Source organism: Thunnus maccoyii, chromosome 12, assembly GCF_910596095.1.
Source record: "Thunnus maccoyii chromosome 12, fThuMac1.1, whole genome shotgun sequence".
In the NCBI taxonomy this organism is placed as follows: domain Eukaryota; kingdom Metazoa; phylum Chordata; class Actinopteri; order Scombriformes; family Scombridae; genus Thunnus; species Thunnus maccoyii.
In genome coordinates, this window is record NC_056544.1 from 13127118 (window position 1) to 13146368 (window position 19251).

A 19251-nucleotide genomic window follows, 5' to 3' on the forward strand; every position below is an offset into this window, starting at 1 on the left:
CTTTGTATGAGATAGTGCTATAATGTTAACATTTGAATTGAACTGTATCAAATTCAAACACAAATAGATTTCTTATTAATGGAGGCTCTGTATGAGTCACTATAGGACAGCTCAGAAATATTGTGATTTATCTCTGGGAAGCTTTAAATTATGTGAATAATTATAATAATCTAGTCTAGACATTTTGACATGATGACATCCTGTAGGCTACAAAATGTTGTAGTGCTTTGAGGATTGCATCATTTACTTTATGAATGGTGAGGAGGCACCAAACAGGGTGGAGCCGTTTGAGAATCTGCGGTTCTGATTGGACAATACAGGCTGACTGGTGTCTGTCCTCTCGTTGATTGGCTGAGCGGTCCAGGTGGGCGGTGTTTCCTCTGACAGGATGGTGGAGTAGAGCCGCGTATCCGTCACAGCGAGAGAAACGAACCACAGAGGAGCTGTTGTGATTAAACTGAGCGTTTATTCTCATTTTTAAACGTCTAAAGATGCTTCACGCTCTCCACTGAGGAATGAAGAGCGAGACTACAGACAATAAAAAACAAATACCGTCACGTTACGCCTCAATTAGCTGGTTTTAAACTGGTGCTTTTTCATCCTCGCTCAGCTGAATGGAGCAACAGCAGCAGCAGCAGCAGCAGCAACAACGGGGCTTCTGTGGCTTCACGCCGGGTCGGACTGCAGGCTGCGGGGCTGGGGTCTCCACCGGTCAGCCCACCATGCGTTTATCCATCACCTCGACCACCGGCAGCCCGGTGGAGCTCACTGTCCCCCGAGGAGAGACTGTGGAGGGACTGAGGACACGAATCTCCCAAAAGCTTAGATTGCAAACGGACAAAATCGTCCTCCTGCATAAAGACAGGTGAGCCTGCTAACATTATATGTCTGAGGGTTGTTTTTTTTTACACTGCATGTTGTGTCATGTTGACTATATAAGAGGTGCAATGCAATTTTGAAAATTGCACTGAGTGACTAAGACTTGATCTTTTTATCCCACATGGGTTATAAAATAGGCAGCTGACTGCAGGGAAACTGCTGGACCTGGGTGTAGCAAATGGCAGCAAACTGACCCTGGTCCCTGTCATTGAAGCTGGTTTAGTAGTAAGTAAACCATTGATGTACATCCTACACAGAAAACCCCATTTCCACACACATTTAATCGCATGTCACTTCACTGAGAGAAATGTTTTGTTCTATCTTTATCGCCACAGTGCTCGACTGCCAGAGCTGAGAGGACTATGATGGATGTTTTGGAAAGTTTAACAGAAGTTCAGGTGAGAGTTTAAGAAGAATTGAATCTACATGCTGGTGTTCTTTCATATATTTTGTGGAGGAGGATGCAACACACCATCTGTATTTTAATACTGTTTGTGACAGTGAACTGTTCAACAACCCACACATTCTTGTTTTCATGTTTTTATCAATACACAATCAAGCATGGTTGCATATCTTCACAAATGCACACTTCACATGTTTCACTTTCCTGGTAAAGGAGGTTAAAGTTGAGTTCAGTGGCCGAAAGTTTATTTAAATCTGAAGTGTTTTTTTCCTGATAATCCTGCAGATCAGTGACTTCCTGTCAGGGCGCTCTCCTCTCACCATTAACCTGGGAATTGGTGCCCACATGATGTATGTGCAGCTCCAGCTGTCTGCGCAGGATGTGGTGGAGCTGCAGCAGGACCGGGACTCGAGAGCTCGGAGTAGCAGCAAGCTGCAAACCCGCCTGCCAGCAGAAGCCTCGGCCTGTTCCTCCACTAACACAACAGACTCCACTACTACCTCACCTACTTCACAAATCTCCTCTCCAGCCCTAGACACTCCTGACTCTACATTCCCAGTCCAACTTAGCACCCAAAGACCCACCACTGTCCCTGCTGTGAACTGCCATCGCCACTCATCTTCACATCACTCCTGTCCCCCCTGCTCCACGCAGACATCTGCCACTATTCTGTCGACCTCTTCCTTGTCCTCTTGTAGTCCTCATCCCAGCTGTCCGCGACAAGCAACCACACCAGTCTGTACACCTGGCCCCAGTCCTGGACCCCCAAGCCCAGTACCAGCCTCAACCTTCAAAGAGGTTAGCCTTACACAGTCATGCAGAAGTCCATTTAAAACATAACACATTTTCCTGGGCTCAAAACAATGTAGAATTCAAATCCAGTTTTCTCACTTTGTCCATTTCATCCTGAATGGTCAAAAGAGATATTTAAGCAATAATCTTCTTCATCTTGTTTTACAGAGTAATGTTAATTCCTCCTCCACTGCTGATCTGTGCAAGCAGCCAGGAGCAGTTATAGAGAGTTTTGTGAGCCACTCTCCAGGAGTCTTCTCCGGGACTTTCTCTGGTAAGTCTTCCTCGGTGTGTGAGCAGCAAAGGCCTAAACCTGACTTTAACCCATCACATTACAGTGAGAATATACAATACAACTATCTATCTATCTTCAGTTTAATTAAGATAGAGAGATAGATAGAGTACTTGTACATGCTTCCTTTAGGTGATATTATCAGAGAACATAAGCTTAATTTCCAAAGCTATGCAGATGACAGGCAGCTGTATATTTCGTTGGACCCAAGTGTTGACCAAACCCTTTGCCATTTAACAACTGGTCCAGCTGCAGTAAACAAGTGGAGGCAGACCAACTTTCTTAAATGGTGACAAAACAGACATTTTATTGGATGGTCCACAAACAAAAAGAGAGCTAGTTCTCACCAAACTTGGCAGTTTGGCCCCACAGGTTAAATCAAGTCCTGAGTCTGGGTTTTATTCTAGACTCAGACTTAAATTTTAAATCTCACATAAAGAAGGTGACCAAAGCAACTTTCTTTCATTTAAGAAATATTTCAAAAGTACAGCTGTTCCTATCCCAACGAGATGTGTTTATTTTAAGAAGATTAGACTAATGTAATGCTCTTTACACCGGTCTTCCAAAACAATGCATTCCAAAACTAGAACAATAAATAGAGAGCATATCACCCCAGTTTTAGCGAACCTGCACTGGCTCCCAGTGTCTTTTAGGATTGATTTTATAGTTCTTTTACTTGTTTACAAGGCACTTAATGGTTTTGGAACTGCCCACATTAATTCTTTGTCGTTTTATGATCCTCCACGGCCTCTTCGATCCTCTGCTGCCTGTTTTTTAAATCACACAAATAAGAACATTGGCTGCTGAGCCTTTTTTAACTTTGCACCAAAACTATGGAATTTCCTGCCCAAGGATACAAGAGATGCAAACTCTGTGAACATTTTTAAATGACAATTGAAAACGTATTTATTTAACATTGCTTTTAACTGTCATCTTTTACACATTGTTCTTAGCATACCTGCTCTTGCTAGCTGCTGCTTCTTTCATTTATTAATTTGATTGCTTACTGTGCTCGCACATTATTTGCACTTGTTTTAATTTTCCTGTTTTTATTTATTCTTTTGTTTCTTCATTTTATTGTAAAGGTGCTATATAAATAAAGTACTATCAGTCTAAAACAATCTAAAATACACTAAATAGAGTCAAATAAAAATAGAGAAAATAGACTTAAGTTGAGACCATATATATATATATAGGGCTGCAACTAACAGTTATTTCATTACTGATCATCAACTATCAGCCCAAAACCCAAAGATATTTAGTTTACATGATATTAAAAAAATAAGCCCCACATCATCTCATTTGAGAAGCTTGAACCAGTGAATTTGGGGGATTTTTGCTGATTAATTTTACACTCAATCTATCAATTGATTAATTGTTGCAGTCTGAACTATTTCTATTTTCATCCACCATTAACCACACTATCTCCTCTCATCCCATCAGGCACATTGGCCCCTTGCAGTCAGAGCGGCATCAGACATCCTCGACGTGGCATCGCCATCATTCTCCAGATCCTCAATGACCTGCTGAGAGCTGCCTACCACCACCAGGGGGCTTCACCCACCCAACCCCACCTCCACTGTTCTGCTTCAAACACTCCAGTCAGCCCGCTGCTCACAGCAGAGGAGCCCAGCAAAACAACAACCAAACCGGTGGTGACCCAGAGGCCAGACCACCTGAGTAAAGCTCCAGGTAAGCTTGACTACATGTTATTGTGTATACAGTGAGAATATGATCTTATACACTTGCACACTTGAGGCACAATTCCACACGTTAAAGTAGATTGAATTTATTTATATTTAAAGGACAAGAAAATAAATGGGAATATAATCCCAAAGATTGTGAGCCACATTCAAAATGGACATGAATGCACTGGCTCATAATACAAGTCCAACTGGCTTGAATGACACTGACCAAACATTTAATGGTGTGCTCCAAGGCCATATTTAGCTACTGGGTCACTGGTAGAGTGTGAAGACTGTTACTATGCCCAGTTTCATGAACCTCACAGTTGTGTGTGTTTGTGTTTTGAGTCTATGACTCGGGCTACAGTCTAAATGTCAATGTTTTTCAATGCATGTCAATATGTTGTAATTCTGCAGCTTCCTGTGTTTTTAGTTGTCAATAAGTCAGCCCACAGATCTCAAATTGTTCAAACTTGCTGTTTTTCTTTGTCGTAAGTCACAGTAAATTGAAGTTTTTAGGGTTTAGGACTATTGGTTGGACAAAACAAGACATTTGAAGACATCAGTTCGGGCTTCAGAAAACTGTGATAGACATTTTCTCCTGTCTGTGCACTGCACTTTAAGAAATCACATACATGGCATCATACATCGCTTGTCTTTTCTTAAGGTGCAGTTCAAGCTCTCTCAGCCATTTTTCTGACATTTTATGAACGAAATAATGAATTAAATAATCAAAAAATAACTGACAGATTAATCAATAATGACAATAATCAGTAGCTGCAGCCCTACTTTGGGCTTAGTTGTGAACTGAAATTCCCTTGTGTGCTTGCATGATAAAACAGGTGTGCTCCTTTTGATGTCATTATATTCCCATTAGTTAAACATTTACCCTGAAGGACTACTGTCTGAAAGCTTGTGTAAAATATAATTATATAGTTCACAATGTTTCTTCTCTCTCCAACAGCTGAGGAGAGTCACCCTGCCCTCTCATCTACAGAGGAGAATCAAACATTGCACTGTAAACTGGAGCAGCTGCAGTTTTTGATGCATCAGAGGCGTCTTCGCCGGCGCACTCGCAGGAACTCACACCTCTCACAAACGTCTCACCCATACCAGCACTGTCACCATCGCCCCTAGTCTCCTGGACAGCAAACACTCTGTAATAACAGAAGCAGCTTTCAGAGGAGGGAGGGCAAGATGACAGAAACTGCAGGTCACAGAGGAATCATCATGGAAACTAGAGCTGACCTCTGACCTTGTGGAGTTACGTAAAAGAGCAGTGGAGTGCACTTAAAGTTAAAAAAGTGTCTGAGAGAAAGGACACCTCTGAGGAAATGCTTCAATATTATTTTTAAACTATGAGTGCATTTCTGAAACATGTAAACCCAAAAGATCCAAGGAGTCTGGTTCCTCTGGCTGTCACTGTACTGAGCATGTTATTCATCTGAGTCTTTGTAAGGACTTACAGTGGTCCCAACAACAGTATGTAGCACACATCACAACAGGTTCCAGTGTACATTCTCATGTTATACATCTTGGTGTTTTGTACAAAGACCTGTTAAGTGTAAACTGTAAGTTTATGTATTCCAATGCCTTAACTGTCTTGAATGTAGTCAAACTGTTAAGTTTTGTTCTGTGCAGAGGATGTTCCTCTGAAATGTTTTACTTATGCAATATTAAAATGTAAATGCAAAAGAATGCAAAAATATGAAAAAATGAATAAAGGGGGGAAATGGAAAAAAACCTGAACATATTTTTGAATCAGTTTGGTGCAGTGATCCAGCAAATCAAAAAAAAAGTTTTCATTAGAAAACCCTAAATTTTCCTGCCAGGATTTCTGAATTTCATAATGTGCACAGTCATCCAAGGATTTACAACTCTGAATGGCTAAGTCCCAGATAAACAAAGAAGGCTCTGTTAGGGGTCTCTGCAGTAGAGTTAAATGGTTGGTTCGAACTCACTGAAAACGGTTTTACTGGACGGACAAGACTCTAGAAATATAGCCCAGCAACTGGTGAGGTATTAGTCAAAGCAGAGTGTTCAGGAGATCCTTGCTGGAAATATTCTGTCAGGACTGAAGTCAAACTGGAGGAAAAGTCTGAGTAGCGAGAGCTGATTCTCATTTCAGCTGCGTAGGCCCTGGTGTAGGGGGTGGGTAGGATAAGAAGGGTTGCTGAGGTGTTATGGGGGTGAAAGGATGTTGTGTGTGTGTGTGTGTGTGTGGTGGGGGGTGGGGTTGATATCAGTGAGGACAATCGACTGCCGACCAACTAAAGCAGCAACAGCCATCTTGTCCTCTTAGTGACACACAAAAGCACTTCTTCTTTCTTGTTTTCCAATATGAGCTCCTGAAAAGAGAAAGACAGTTTATTTTCATTTCACTACTAAAGGTCAATTCTGAAACAAACCAGCCCTTATACTTAGGCGACACAATTAGGCAACTTCCGTGGAGATGTACGCTTTGAACAATCAGGCATTCGACCTCCTCTACTGTTGCATCCAGCCCTGCTCTCTCTCTCTGGAGCCATGTCTCCTCCAGCTCTTTCTTTTCTTTTTCCAGCTGTGGAGTCCTCTTACTCCAGCTCTCCTTCTCATAGAGCTCCTTTCTAATTCATTCCTTATCGGCCTACAGTTCTTTGTTGAAGTTCCTCTCCTTGAAGGAGAACTCCATTTTGAAGTCCTTCAGAGAAAGCTGCTCTTTTGAAGCTTCTCTCCAGAGCTTCACATTTGATGATCTCTGTCTTTGCTCCATTTCACAGCTCTTGTTTTTTGTGGGCCTCCAGAAGTCTTTCTACACTCATGAGGTCCCTCTCTCTGTCTTTCAGTTGCTCCTCAAGATGGCTCAGCTTATTCTGCAGCATCTCCTGCATTTCCTTGCATTAAAAGGCGTCTTTCCAGTCTTCTCCAATAATTTCCTTCAACCTGCTGTGGTCCTTTTTCTCAAACTGTTCAGTCTACGTGTCTTTGGTCCATTTTTGGTGTTTCCCTCTGAAAATGCAGATTTGTCTGAAGGATAGAGATTTCTTTGTCCTTGTCCTGCATGGTTTTGTTCTTTTCACTGTCCATGGAGAGCTTCTTCTGAAGAGTTTCAATTTCTTCCAGGTCCATGTGGTTCTTTGTTTGGAAAACACAATTGTTTGCACAATCATTTCAAACTCCAAATACTCATAATAATCTGTTGCTGTGTCAAAAAATTAAAGCATTTCATTATTTGTGAAACCTATACTAAAGTATAACTTCACAGGATTCTCCACATTCCTCATTTTAAAGCAGGCAGCAGAATACTCCTCTGATATTTCCCCCTTAACTAAACTATTACATTTTTCTAGTATTCTCATAAAATTATGACTTTTTTCTTGAAATATTACAACTTTATTCTATTCTATTATTTATTATAATTTTATATAATATTGGGGCTTTTTTAGTAGTAGTAGTAATAGTATTTTCTCGGTTCTTATTAACAATTTTCCAAAATAAATGCACATAGAAATAAAGAAATAACAATAAGGTATTAAATTGAAAGGAAAAAACAACAAAAAATATTGACTGAAAAGGTGTAGGCTGAAGCTTTAGCTTATTATACCTACCCTTTTTTACATAATATAATAGGCAACCTTTTCACTACTAGCCTTAGGCTATACAAAAACAAAACAAAACAGAAACAAAGATAAAAGTTCCAAAGGTTTCATACACAATAATGATCATACCTCAGTTTTCTATTTGCTTACAAAGACAAAACAGAAACTTGTAGGCCTTAAATTTCTCGAAATGTTATGACTTTATTCTCGAAATCTCAGAATTGTTTTCCTTTCAGTGTGGCGCCATAATACTGACCTAGAGGGCATGATTTTAACTGGGAGGTTCGGTGTTTACACAGCCCGGTAAGAGAGTTTACGTTTCCTAGGATGGCGACATAAAACCCGCATTACGACCCGTCGCTATTCTGCCTCTGATTGGCTATCACCCTGATATTCTTACCGTAACCCAACCATCTCACTCCTCGTGCTTCAGCAACCTAAACCAACGGAAGAAAGAAGCACTGGTCCGTCAAAGGCAGTGTAGGGCGGACGGTTCCGTCGCCATCCTAGGAATAGAAATTACAGCCGGTACAGTAGATGGCGCTGTGGGCCTGACGTGTTTTTTACGTCATCCGCTTTCCCTCACGCAGAAGAAGAAGAAAGCGCGCGGCGCTAAAAGGGGAGTGCTCCTTCTCTCCTCTCTCTATTCGACCCGAAGCCGCACAGCAGCCATTTGATATTACAGAGAGCAGGTAAAACACGATGTATTTGTTGTATTTTAAACATACATGTGCATTTGAAAGGAATGATTGATATGTTCGTGATTTCTGTGTGTATATATAAATATATGTGTGTTAGATATTTAACCTAATTCTTCGTTAAAATATACATTGTTAAACATTAACATATGAAATTTAATTGGTAGCATTGACACGATGTAAACCACACGGTTAATATTGAGATTGTTAGTATTTTATTGCTGTTTTAGACATTTAAAAAGTCGTTATTTGAGAGGAATCGTGAAAGCCAGAACACGAAGCTTGTCGCCGCATCTTAAAGCCGCTCAGCGGAACAAAAGTGAGGAGCGGAGCTAAAATGGCGCTGAAAGGAAAGCGCTAAGCTTAACGGCAGCACGTTTATGTGGTTGAGGCCTAGCTCGACCTGCTTCTCCAAACGGCGGCAATTTAGTTAATTACTCAACCAAAGCTTTCACTTACATACGATTTTATGCGTCTTTAATGTTACTAAACGTATCTGAGACATAAACACGTAGGTAGTGGAGGCCCTCTGATGTAATGGACCATTGACCTAATTTTCTTGGTGCGTGCTGCAGCAGCCATGGCGCTATCAGCTAATAGTCATTTAATGGGATGGTTGACCACATACACGTACATATTGGTATGAGATGTTTATGGGGTCTTTTTTTATTCTCTTCTCGTGTCTTCTAGTTGCACATTGAAGATGTCGGACGAAGGTAAATTATTCATCGGAGGACTGAGCTTCGAGACCAACGAGGAGTCTCTGGCTGCGGCCTTCGGCAAATATGGAACCATCGAAAAAGGTAGACCCCCCACCAAGGCCTCAATTTCATTTGTTTTGTCGATTTCCAGATCACCAGTGTGCGCTCATGAAGCGTTTTGAACGTTGCCTCTTTTTCTTTCTTTTTTTTTTTTTAAATGAATGTCTTTGTCCTCCCTCCCCCACTAGTGGATGTGATCAGAGACAAAGAGACAGGAAGGTCTCGCGGTTTCGGCTTTGTGAAATACGATAATGCAGAAGATGCGAAAGATGCCTTGGAGGCCATGAACGGCAAGGTAAATAAACTACTGCATTTATAGTCAACATTTCACCTTTAATTTAATTTCGATTATGTTCTGATTCTGTAAATATTGTAATAGTACAATTTTTAATAGTTTTAATTCCTAATCTCAACTATTTTCTGCACATAATCTGGTAAATGTAAAACTAGAAGAAACCTCAGGCTCTAGCTGGACGGCCATCTGCCTTGACTGGTTGGGTTGAGAGTTAAATTTACATTTTTTTCCTTTTTTAAAAAAAATGATTGTCTCTGTTTTTACAGACTCTTGATGGACGGGCTATTCGCGTGGATGAAGCAGGAAAGGGAGGACGCTCCAGAGGAGGTTTTGGCTCGGGTCCCCGTGGTGGTAGATTCAGCGGGTCCCGGGGGAGAGGTGGGCGAGGTTACTCCAGAGGTGATCACTAGCAGTACAATTTGTTGTGGGTTATTTTTATTGTTTGCTGTTAATTCCTCCCTTTATCTCAAAATTTATATTTTCTATATTGGAGGCGGTGGATACAACGGGGACAGGGGATATGGTGAGAGGAGTTATGGTGATAGGAGCTTCGGAGGTGGAGATAGGAACTTCGGAGGTGGTGGATACAGGAGTGGAGGATACTCTTCAAGCGGATACAGAGAAAATAGGTAAGAACTTGTGAAATCTTAGTTGAGCCTTTTTCTCAGATTTGCTTGTGAAAGAGTTTAAGTTGTGAAACATGTTAATCTAAAATTTTTGCCTATTTTTCAGGGGTCAGGGTGGATATGGTGACCGCTCTGGATCCTACCGCGATGGATATGACAGCTATGGTAAGCATGAATAATATGCATTTGTACTGTGTATGTAGACTTATGTTGGGGCTGTCGCTACCATTTTTTTGCTTTACAACACACTAACTCTTAAAATACCACAAAGACTATCAGGATGGAGCAATAATGTCTTGGACTTGTTTCCGTCGGCTTTTTAGAATAATAGCGCTTTAACCTGCATTTAGTATTGTGTTATTTACTTAAAAGCCAGTATAATGACTATACAGGGTGTTGGCTGTTGTATGCTGAGTCTTGTTAACACCATATCACACTAGGCAGTGCCAGACATTGATTTTTAATGAAGACAATGTCACAGCCCCAACATATGAAGAAACTTGAATCATGAATGCCCCTCAGTTGTCTCTCACTGTACCAAATTTTGCTAGCCGCACCGCCCCACTCTGATAGAGGCTGGCAAACAATTTGAACCTCTAAAGTTACTCATCCTGTTGAATAGATATTGCTCGTATCTCGGCCGATGGAGCCCCTTTTTTGCCAAAAAAAAAACTGAGGGAGGGTTTTTGGACTGTCTGGTGGGTTGAGTGGGATGTTGTGAAACTCCAGTGTTGGAACTTTCAGTGTCTTTACCTGTGTGCCCACTTCTTATCCTCAGCTACACACGAGTAAGCATCTCCCTGATTCAAGATCATCACTTGGCTGGCTGTATTTCAAAGATGCGCTCCTCAAGAAAAATGTCCACGTGTTATTGCTGACCTTAGTTTTGTAGTTCTGTTGTAGTAGCTCAAGCATCTTAAAAAAAAAAAAAAATGTAGCCATGAGTTTTGGTCATTCCTTAACGAACCATGTTAAAACAAATTTACAGTTCGGGACTCTTACCTTGCTTGATTGGGCATCTTTATTCCTAAATAATTCGTCTGTTCACTAAAAGGCATCTGTGTAATCTGATCAATACTGTAAGGTCCAATTTAGGGGATCAAACAGCTCTCCACATGGCTTCTCATTGATCAGCCACTTACCATCGCTATAGAGTTTTTGTCCAGCACGTTGAAGTGTTTCCTGATTTGATTCCTTAGTAATGTTTTTTTTATATTGAAATATCTGATGGGGCTTGTTTTTTTTTCCTTTCTTATTTCCCCTCACGGTCTTTGTGACTGACCTACCTCCTGCCAGGTTTTAAACTGAGTGAGGGAACAGATCCATGTACTCTTAAATAGACTTTTTGGGGGATTTTATGCTAAATTCCTTTTTACTAGTAAACACTTAGTTTAGCTGGGGCTCCTGTGTGTTCAATTTCCCAAAAGAGTGAATTCCTTTCAGACTGGTGAACTACACATCCGAAGTGGCCGGCTGTTCATGAAGTTGCAAATTGCAGCATGCTACAGTCTGTCCAAGGTATCTTCTGTGCTCTGCTCAACATCTGCATTTTTAAATGTGCTGTAAAATGGACTAATCTTGTTTAAGTGAATCGAAAAATGTAACTACGTTTCCCTAAAGTAATATTTCAACCGGGAACAGTTTTGTACTTTATGTTTGTATGATCAACATTTTTTTTTTTTTTCTTTGTCAGTTTGGCTTCATGGAGCCTATTAAACAGACTGTGGAAAATAATCTTGATTCTTTTGCCTTTTAAAACTATCGCATGGGGAGTTAAGCTGATTTCACTGTAATGTTGCGTTGGAAGAAAGTCATCTGCTTTAAAAAAAAAAAAAAAAAAGAAGAAAAAAAAGAAAAGAGAAAAAAAATTACACGTGGATTTCTTTTGAGGGCAATTTTAGATCGGAAGTCTAGTTAAGTTCATACGTTCACAAGATATGACTAAAGAGGGATAAGAAGTAATTGGGTTCATTAAAAGTCCGCTTGATTTGAAAAGCTGCCTGGTCTCTAAAGTTTGGATACTAAAGGTGTCATTTGGCTCAATGAATCCTGTACTTGTACTGTCCTGTACTCTCAAACATTGATTAGGCAAATGTATTTCGACAGGCAACTGTAGTGTATTGGGGTCAAACCTCTAGTTGAGTTTTGACTTGAGAGAAGCCCCTAAAAGTGGCACATGGAGATGCTGGGGGAAAAAAAACATCAGCTGGTGTCTGGTCATGTTAATGCTTCATTACGTTCAAGAGGTCAGCTACTTCAAAAACCTACAAGTCCTTGGAGAATGAAGTGTTGCGCCTACCAACAAGTGCTCATCAGAGAGGAAAGCTGCTCTCTTGCCTAGGTCATATGTGGAGAAAGTAGGCCAATGCACGTGAGGTAAAAATCTCCTTTTGCTTTGCTCACATCCTTCAAACTCAGTTCTCATTGTTTCCATGAATACCTTCAAGTTAGTCGCTGTTTATAGTCCTCTGCTTCTGATGTCGCCCACAAACATGCCATGGCCTCTCCCCCCGATTGATTCTTAAAAGTTCATTTGAGGAATAAAATGTTTCTATGAAGCTCCTCTGGATTGTAGTGCTCCACCTTCCCGAGTCCACCACACACCAAAAAAAGCATTGCCCTCTGAGTCATGGGTAATATTGTGCTCAGTCCACTTCTGTTCACTGCATTAGTCCTTTAATTCGCTCCAGTAATGTCCCACAGCAGTCCTAATTGATGTGTAAGGTGTCTAGACTGTATTCAGTTGTCTCTTTTTTGTACCCTTACATATAAGTGGTGAGTTTCAGACTCATGAATAATAGTGTTGCATGCATCTTACTGTTTTGTCTTGTTATTAAACATTAAATGACAAGACTTAATCCATCTCTTAAATCTTTTTCTCTAGGTTGATCTGATGGTCAGAGGCTTCACTGATCTCCTCACAGCTCAAGTGTCCAGCCTTAGATGGCAGTGACTGATGCAGCTATCAGGTAAATTCTGTTCATCGTTGAAACAACATAGTCCTCATGTTTGGCCACTGTCAGCCTGATTATAACAGTCTTACTGTCCGGTTTCAGGTTCAGCATGCGGCAGCAGCGGGGCAGCTGTAGGCGGTGGCCACATGGAGGAAGCCTTTGTGAAACATGAATGTTGGCTTGCCTGAGAACAGTTTCTCAAAATTTATTTATATCCAGTTAAAGTGGAATAAATTGGACATAAGACCAGGATAGAATTTCCTATTTTGTCTGAATGCAGCAAAGACGTCCTTTCAGACAACTAATGTAGCACTGTATTCATCTTCCTGTTTAATTCCAGCACAAATAACTTAATTCAATCATGAACACTAACTGTTCTGCTGTTTGATGTTTTTGTATTGCAATTTCAAAAATAAAATTTGGAACTACAACTATATACACCTCATTGTCTTCTTTTCACACACTACTGGACAATTTTTACTGAGTTGACATTTTTGTTCTTTTTTTTAACACTTAGATGTTGACAGAAAAATAAATACAAGGTGTGAGGTAAACCTGAAAAGGAGCATCTGGTTTAATTTGTTTAAAACCTGAGTGTGTTGGTGTCAGATTAACTTGGATTTAAAATTTAATCAAAACCATAAAACATGTTGGAAGAACCAACCCAAGCAAACAAATATTGCAAATATTGTCTCATCAAAAATAAACATCTTTATGTGAAATAACTATATAATCGGTTCCTGCAATGATCCCTGATGCCTTCATGTATTCACATAATTAATGTTGAAGCTGGTCGAGGTGGAGTTCATTTTATCTACTGTTGGTTTAATTCCTAACAAAACACATCAGCTCATCGTCTGCTTCAGGTGAAAATCTGTATTTGTAACATTACTGGTAGCTGTCAATTAAATGTGTTGAATAAAAAGAACAATATTTGACTATAAAGTGACATATAATGAAAAGTAAAACTTTGACCCACTGGACATGATCCTGTGTGACATGAATATGCTGTGAACTTCAGTCCAGACTGAAAAAAAGGGGGCCAGTTAAACCAGGATGAGGTACAGAAAAAAAGAACTTTAATATTGAACATTTACAATCTGGATTGAGCTCAGGTCCACGTGATATCGGTTGCAGAAGGTGGTGAAACTCAGGACACAGTCCAACTTGGTGGTTTTACACATACGACAAGAAGCCGAAACGCTTGTGTAAAAGCTCTTCACGGGGCCGGAGGTTGAACAGCTCCTCTGACAGAGGGGCAACCCAGCGCTCTGTGTTGAAGACACTCTCACCGACCTGTACGAGTGTGAAGAGATGCACAGTTTGCACCATTATGAAATATTCTGGATCTTTGTGTGATAATTATTGACCCCAAAAAACAAGGTACAGCAAAGTACAGCAGGCTGCTGCTGTGATCTTTACTAAAACTAGAAAGACTCAACTACTATTGTCCTTTCAATTTGTACGGTTTTAATATTTAATTACATTTTATATATTTAAAATATCCATTCATTGATGGACAAACACCAGATTATACTGATGGTCAAAGTAAAATATTTTACCATAAATACTGTTGGATGTGCGTTTACCTAAAAGTTTATTTTGTTTTTGGGATGTCTGACTTGTTTTTTTTTCTTGCATTTGAGCCAATCCTGTTTTTCAATATCTGTGGCTTATATTCACTCATAAACTACAATGAAATGCTGCAATCAATGTAATGAATGTTCCATACCAATAAAACTTACTGTTATTGTTAAATCATCAGATGGCTTCATTGGAAGCCATCCTCTTCCAAAAGTCTAAAATAATCTGTATTAAATCTGTGGTCTTTGGTAATAATACAAACAATAAAACAATTATGAAAAAAACTGAACATTAATTGAAAACCTTGTGTTCAGTTTTGTGTGTGCACACAAAAAACCTACAACTACAGTAGTAAGCTAACGTTAACTAGCCATAAAGCAGGCTAATTTAATTATAAAGACACTTTCCATTGATAGTAATCAATTTATGATGGTTATGTAAATCATGTATCAAATGTAAACTTGTCTTTCTGTGTAATATGTGGCTGACAGTTTAGATGTGGTTGACAGAACGCACACTAGCTGACAGAAATAACTAATAAGGATGAAGAGTATCATTATAATTAGAAATGCTAAAGGGTTTTATTTTATTTTACCCTCTTATGAAAAGACACAATTTTCTTAAAACTTAAAAGACCCCGATTTAAAAGAAGGAATGGGAGGTAATTAAAACAAGTTTTTGAAGAATGCCTGGAATATGAAATGCTGAAATATGTTTGTTGCAAAATTATTGTCAAAAACTGACCAGCGGTGTCGTTTTCGACACACACATGCATGTAAGGGTTGATCCTCTCAAACAGAAAACAACAGCTTTTCTTTACCTTCCAGCCTGGAACGTCCTTCATGATAACCGCCTCCTCTTCTAAATTTTCCCTCAGCATCCGTAAATTCCTGGACAGACGACAGATTCAACTGTTACATAAATCGCTGTTCTACAGGTGTCACCACCAAATTTAGAAACTCAGTATTGTGTGTGAGTTTTTTATTGTCACCTGCGGTCTTGCTCTGCCTGCAGCAGTGGCATCAGAGCTATCCTGGCCTCCATCTCCTCAATCTGCAAGCGCCTGCGATACACAAACACATAATATCAACACTTGTTTCAGCCTGATTGGGAATTTGACAGTTTGACTGTGAACAAAAAAACACAATTTAAAAAAAAAAAGTTCTTACCTCCTCTCTCTGTTCCACCTAAAAAGCCTCCAGTAACCAAACACCATGATGCCGATGCCAATGCCGAACATGCTATATCCTGTTGATTAAAGGATTCATCAGTCACAGTTAACCAGAGATTATTTAGTTTTGGGTTTTGAGTGACATATCAACTATATTCTCAGTTTAGTTTAGCTATCAAAATTAACCTATTTTGACGTCTACATCAATGATAAACTATTGTATTTGTTTAGATAAGCAGCAAAGTTAATAAAAGAGGTAAATGAACAATTTGTGCTTAAAGTTTTTTTTCTCTAAAGTTACAAAAGATGAAAAAATCTATAGAAAGTAGAAATTAGCTGCACAGTTGTGTCTTTAAGAACTGAGGTTTATGCTGTCATTAGACATATAGATACTGGAAACTGATCAAACCAGTCTGACAGACCTGCGGTATGTTACAGTGTCTGCATTAAGACATTGTGACAAATGTACAGTGTTTCTCTTGAACAGGGGCCAAATTAACATGACCAAGAAGATCTAGACTCTTCACATGGACATTTTTCACTGCACCTTTAGCACTCTTTTCTATATATTTTTTATTCGTTTAGGGTTTTTACAATGAGCACGTAGCTTTGGGTTGAACCGAAAGTACTGGAGGTGAAGCAGACCAGTGATAAGTCATCTCAGAAAAATCCTCCACTTCCAAAACACACACTGCAGAGGCTATTACTTTCCTTGCCTGTAGATGTCGCACAGCAGGATGTTTATACACACAGCTCTTAAAAGTTGCAGCTATTACTGTACCTGCCTAGAGGGCTCAGTATCACAGTTTGACAGCAACCACACATGTAAATCTGCCAGTTGTCTGATAACTGCTGCGCCTGCTTTGACGTGCCTCACATCACTGACGCTATCTAACTGCTGCTCAAATGATGTGTGCAAAAAGACGTCACTTCAGGCTCTTGTAACTTGCGATTGACATTTATTATATTTCATTTTAAAACAGAAATGACTGATTGAATATGCAAACAGTATTTGATTAATTAATCATGTAAAGCAGCTTCAGTGGGTCCCTTCAGTGGGACCTTTTTGGTCAGTGGGAAATCATCTTTGTAGTGTTACTGGGTTGATTAGTTCTGTGTTCTTTTGTTGCAGGTAGATGCATATTTTGTTGTCTTTATGTCCATTTTTATTGATTTATATAGCTGCAACAATTAATCGAGTAGTTGATCGGCAGAAAATTAATCGGCAACTATTTTGATAATTGAATAACCGTCTTAGTCATTTTTTAAGAAAAGACGCCAAAAATTCAGTCATTGCAACTTCTCTAATGTAAGAATTTTAGGTATTTCGGTGTCACATGACAGCAAACTGAATACCTTTGGATTTTGGACTGTCAATCAGACAGAACGAGACATTTCCGTGAGCTTTTAAGAAATTTTAACAGGCATTTTTCAGACATTTTATAGACAAAACAATCAATGGATTAGTCAAGGAAATAATCGGCAGATTAATTGATAATGAAAGTAATCATTAGTTGCAGTCCCTATTAATTTCCTTAATACAGACCATAATAAACTTCAGTGAATATTGTTGTAACCTTTGTTGTATCTGTATAAAAATAACTCACAGTAGCCCCAGTTTACAAGTTTTAGTTTAGTAACAGAAACTATTACAGCTGCACTGTTACAATATATTTTGTAAACTATTTAACAGTTAGGACAACATGTGACCTTATTAAGCAAAGTCACAACCTTTCAAACTATCATATCTGAAACTTGTGTCCAGTAGTGTGCATCTGTCTGAACAGCACCCAAATATTTGACAATATCAAATCATTTCATGGTGGCACAAAATCTGAGGGGTCACATATTTCGTTGCAACACAACAATATAATCTATTTACTTAGTATTGTGACTATCCGAGCTTCCTATGCTTAACTTAAAGTTTTGAATGACATGCATTAAATAACATTTTATGGTTTTTCCATTTTAGAACAAAATAACACTATTTGTGTTCGCTAGTTATCAAGTTGCTAACATCTCTGACATCATAAACTCGCACAAAACAGTTCTTAAACCAATAATTTAGTAGACATGCTAACAGACAAAGATGTTATTTTTCCATATGACAGGCAGCAATTCAGGAGGCACTTTGAGTTTAAACAATGTCATTATTCTGTTTAGGAGCTGACTGTTAGCATTAGCCACTGTTTAGCAGGTAAACATCACGTCGCCTGGGTTACGTATTTAACGACTCGTGTATGAAGCTGTATATTTAGACAGATGAGTATGTAATGTATGTACCTGAGAGTCCTCGTTTCGGTAGATTTCTCTTATAGTCAAACGGGGCATAGCCTCCCGGAGGAGGCATGTCCTGCTTCACCTTGGACCCCGCCATCTTCCTCCAGCCTGCTTCTTCCACAACACGCTGCTGACGTCACGAAAAACGCTCGTTCTCGCTGACGTCACAGCTTCAGCGGCGCTCTACCGCCTCCACCTGTCTGGAGGATTAATGGCAAAATATAGACAAACACTACCAGTTGGTTTTCCATACTTGACCCATTTACAAAACGTCATGTACATTTTTCGTTAAGAAATGCTGTCGCTAGTGTTCTTCATGTTTTTATGAGTACCACTAGTTTTTTATTCATAGTATTAAAGGACAGGTTGACAAATTTTCAAGTCTGTCTTAAAACAATATTCAGATGCCCAAATGAAAATAGAAATTGTTTTTTCTTGCCATAATCATTCCTCCTGTTCATACTGGCCATTAGAAGATCCTTTCATAATGCATTTACAGTGTAAGTGATGGGGTCCAAAATCCACAAGCCTCCTTCTGTGCAAAATTATATTTAAAAGTATTATATTTGAAGTCATATGAAGCTTCAGCCGTCCAAATGAGTCAAATCAAATAGATATATTTCAATCTTACAGTCTTTTTGGTGCCAAAGTTCCTCTTTTTGTTACTATACTTCCACTGCAGCTCAACAGGGAAACACAGAGAGGGAATTTGATGCGAAAAAGATGTAAATGTAGCAGATATCCACTTGTCCCCATCACTTACATTGAAAGCACGTTTAAAGGGGATCTTTTAAAAGCTAGTATGAACAGGAGGAATGTTTGCAGTGAGGAAAACCTCTTTCATTGTTTTAAGACAGACTTGAAAAATTGTGGAGATTTTAAACTTGCTTGAGATGGGAACTCTTATCACAGTGAACATAATATTTGCTTGTCAAAGTAATATTATCAATTCGTGTCAATGAAGTGTAGGCTTTTCACAACCAATTGTTCATAGCGTCTTAAATAAACATGCAAAGCAGACATAGTGTCTATTGTGATCATATTATAACCACACATTACCTCAATGTTGCACATCTAAGCAGTAATGGAACTATTCAGATCTTTTACTTAAGTAAAAGTACAGAAGTATTGTCAGCAAGATGTACTTCAAGTACCCAATATGCAGCAATATCGCCCCTCATCAAAATGCACGAACATATAAACACTTTAATATTGTTGCTGGTCAAGGTGAAGCTCATTTGAACGACTCTATA

General features: G+C 39.3%; 3 protein-coding genes across 6 annotated transcripts; 2 read left to right on the forward strand and 1 right to left on the reverse strand.

Moving 5' to 3' along the window:
* Window positions 1-382: 382 nt before the first annotated feature.
* LOC121908651 (midnolin-A-like) lies at window positions 383-5801 on the forward strand. Its single transcript, XM_042428848.1, has 7 exons — window positions 383-865; window positions 1017-1104; window positions 1215-1277; window positions 1568-2080; window positions 2243-2348; window positions 3810-4058; window positions 5016-5801. The coding sequence occupies exons 1-7, from the start codon at window positions 615-617 to the stop codon at window positions 5186-5188; spliced, it is 1443 nt and encodes a 480-aa protein (XP_042284782.1). The 5' UTR covers window positions 383-614; the 3' UTR covers window positions 5189-5801.
* Window positions 5802-8214: 2413 nt separating this feature from the next.
* On the forward strand, window positions 8215-13399 carry cirbpa (cold inducible RNA binding protein a). Of its 4 annotated transcripts, XR_006099268.1 has the most exons (8): window positions 8215-8321; window positions 9018-9130; window positions 9277-9383; window positions 9650-9782; window positions 9877-10012; window positions 10116-10174; window positions 12894-12978; window positions 13066-13399. XR_006099268.1 is itself a non-coding variant. In XM_042428691.1 (7 exons), the coding sequence occupies exons 2-7, from the start codon at window positions 9031-9033 to the stop codon at window positions 10799-10801; spliced, it is 549 nt and encodes a 182-aa protein (XP_042284625.1). In that variant the 5' UTR covers window positions 8215-8321; window positions 9018-9030; the 3' UTR covers window positions 10802-11743. The 4 variants fall into 4 exon arrangements, 3 of the variants coding, with proteins under 3 accessions (XP_042284625.1, XP_042284626.1, XP_042284627.1); XM_042428691.1 differs by lacking the exons at window positions 12894-12978; window positions 13066-13399 and adding an exon at window positions 10788-11743; XM_042428692.1 differs by lacking the exons at window positions 12894-12978; window positions 13066-13399 and adding an exon at window positions 11453-11743.
* A 621-nt stretch (window positions 13400-14020) lies between these two features.
* ndufa13 (NADH:ubiquinone oxidoreductase subunit A13) lies at window positions 14021-18144 on the reverse strand. The gene is made up of 5 exons (XM_042428694.1): window positions 18002-18144; window positions 15717-15795; window positions 15539-15610; window positions 15368-15437; window positions 14021-14259 (listed from the first exon to the last, which is right to left on the reverse strand). Exons 1-5 carry the CDS (start codon window positions 18093-18095, stop codon window positions 14140-14142), a joined length of 435 nt encoding a protein of 144 aa, XP_042284628.1. The 5' UTR covers window positions 18096-18144; the 3' UTR covers window positions 14021-14139.
* Between the last annotated feature and the right edge of the window lie 1107 nt (window positions 18145-19251).

What these genes read in the sequence shown, in the direction of transcription:
- cirbpa (XM_042428691.1), top strand. Translation starts at nt 9,031, where the DNA reads ATGTCGGACGAAGGTAAATTATTCATCGGAGGACTGAGCTTCGAGACC. An exon ending in ATATGGAACCATCGAAAAAG is followed by an intron (nt 9,131 to 9,276) that starts GTAGACCCCCCA and finishes CTCCCCCACTAG; the next exon opens with TGGATGTGATCAGAGACAAA. An exon ending in AGCGGATACAGAGAAAATAG is followed by an intron (nt 10,013 to 10,115) that starts GTAAGAACTTGT and finishes CCTATTTTTCAG; the next exon opens with GGGTCAGGGTGGATATGGTG.
- ndufa13 (XM_042428694.1), bottom strand. Translation starts at nt 18,095, where the DNA reads ATGGCGGGGTCCAAGGTGAAGCAGGACATGCCTCCTCCGGGAGGCTAT. An exon ending in ACCGAAACGAGGACTCTCAG is followed by an intron (nt 15,796 to 18,001) that starts GTACATACATTA and finishes TTTAATCAACAG; the next exon opens with GATATAGCATGTTCGGCATT. An exon ending in AGGACGTTCCAGGCTGGAAG is followed by an intron (nt 14,260 to 15,367) that starts GTAAAGAAAAGC and finishes ACACTCGTACAG; the next exon opens with GTCGGTGAGAGTGTCTTCAA.
- LOC121908651 (XM_042428848.1), top strand. Translation starts at nt 615, where the DNA reads ATGGAGCAACAGCAGCAGCAGCAGCAGCAGCAACAACGGGGCTTCTGT. An exon ending in GTCCTCCTGCATAAAGACAG is followed by an intron (nt 866 to 1,016) that starts GTGAGCCTGCTA and finishes GTTATAAAATAG; the next exon opens with GCAGCTGACTGCAGGGAAAC. An exon ending in CAGCCTCAACCTTCAAAGAG is followed by an intron (nt 2,081 to 2,242) that starts GTTAGCCTTACA and finishes CTTGTTTTACAG; the next exon opens with AGTAATGTTAATTCCTCCTC.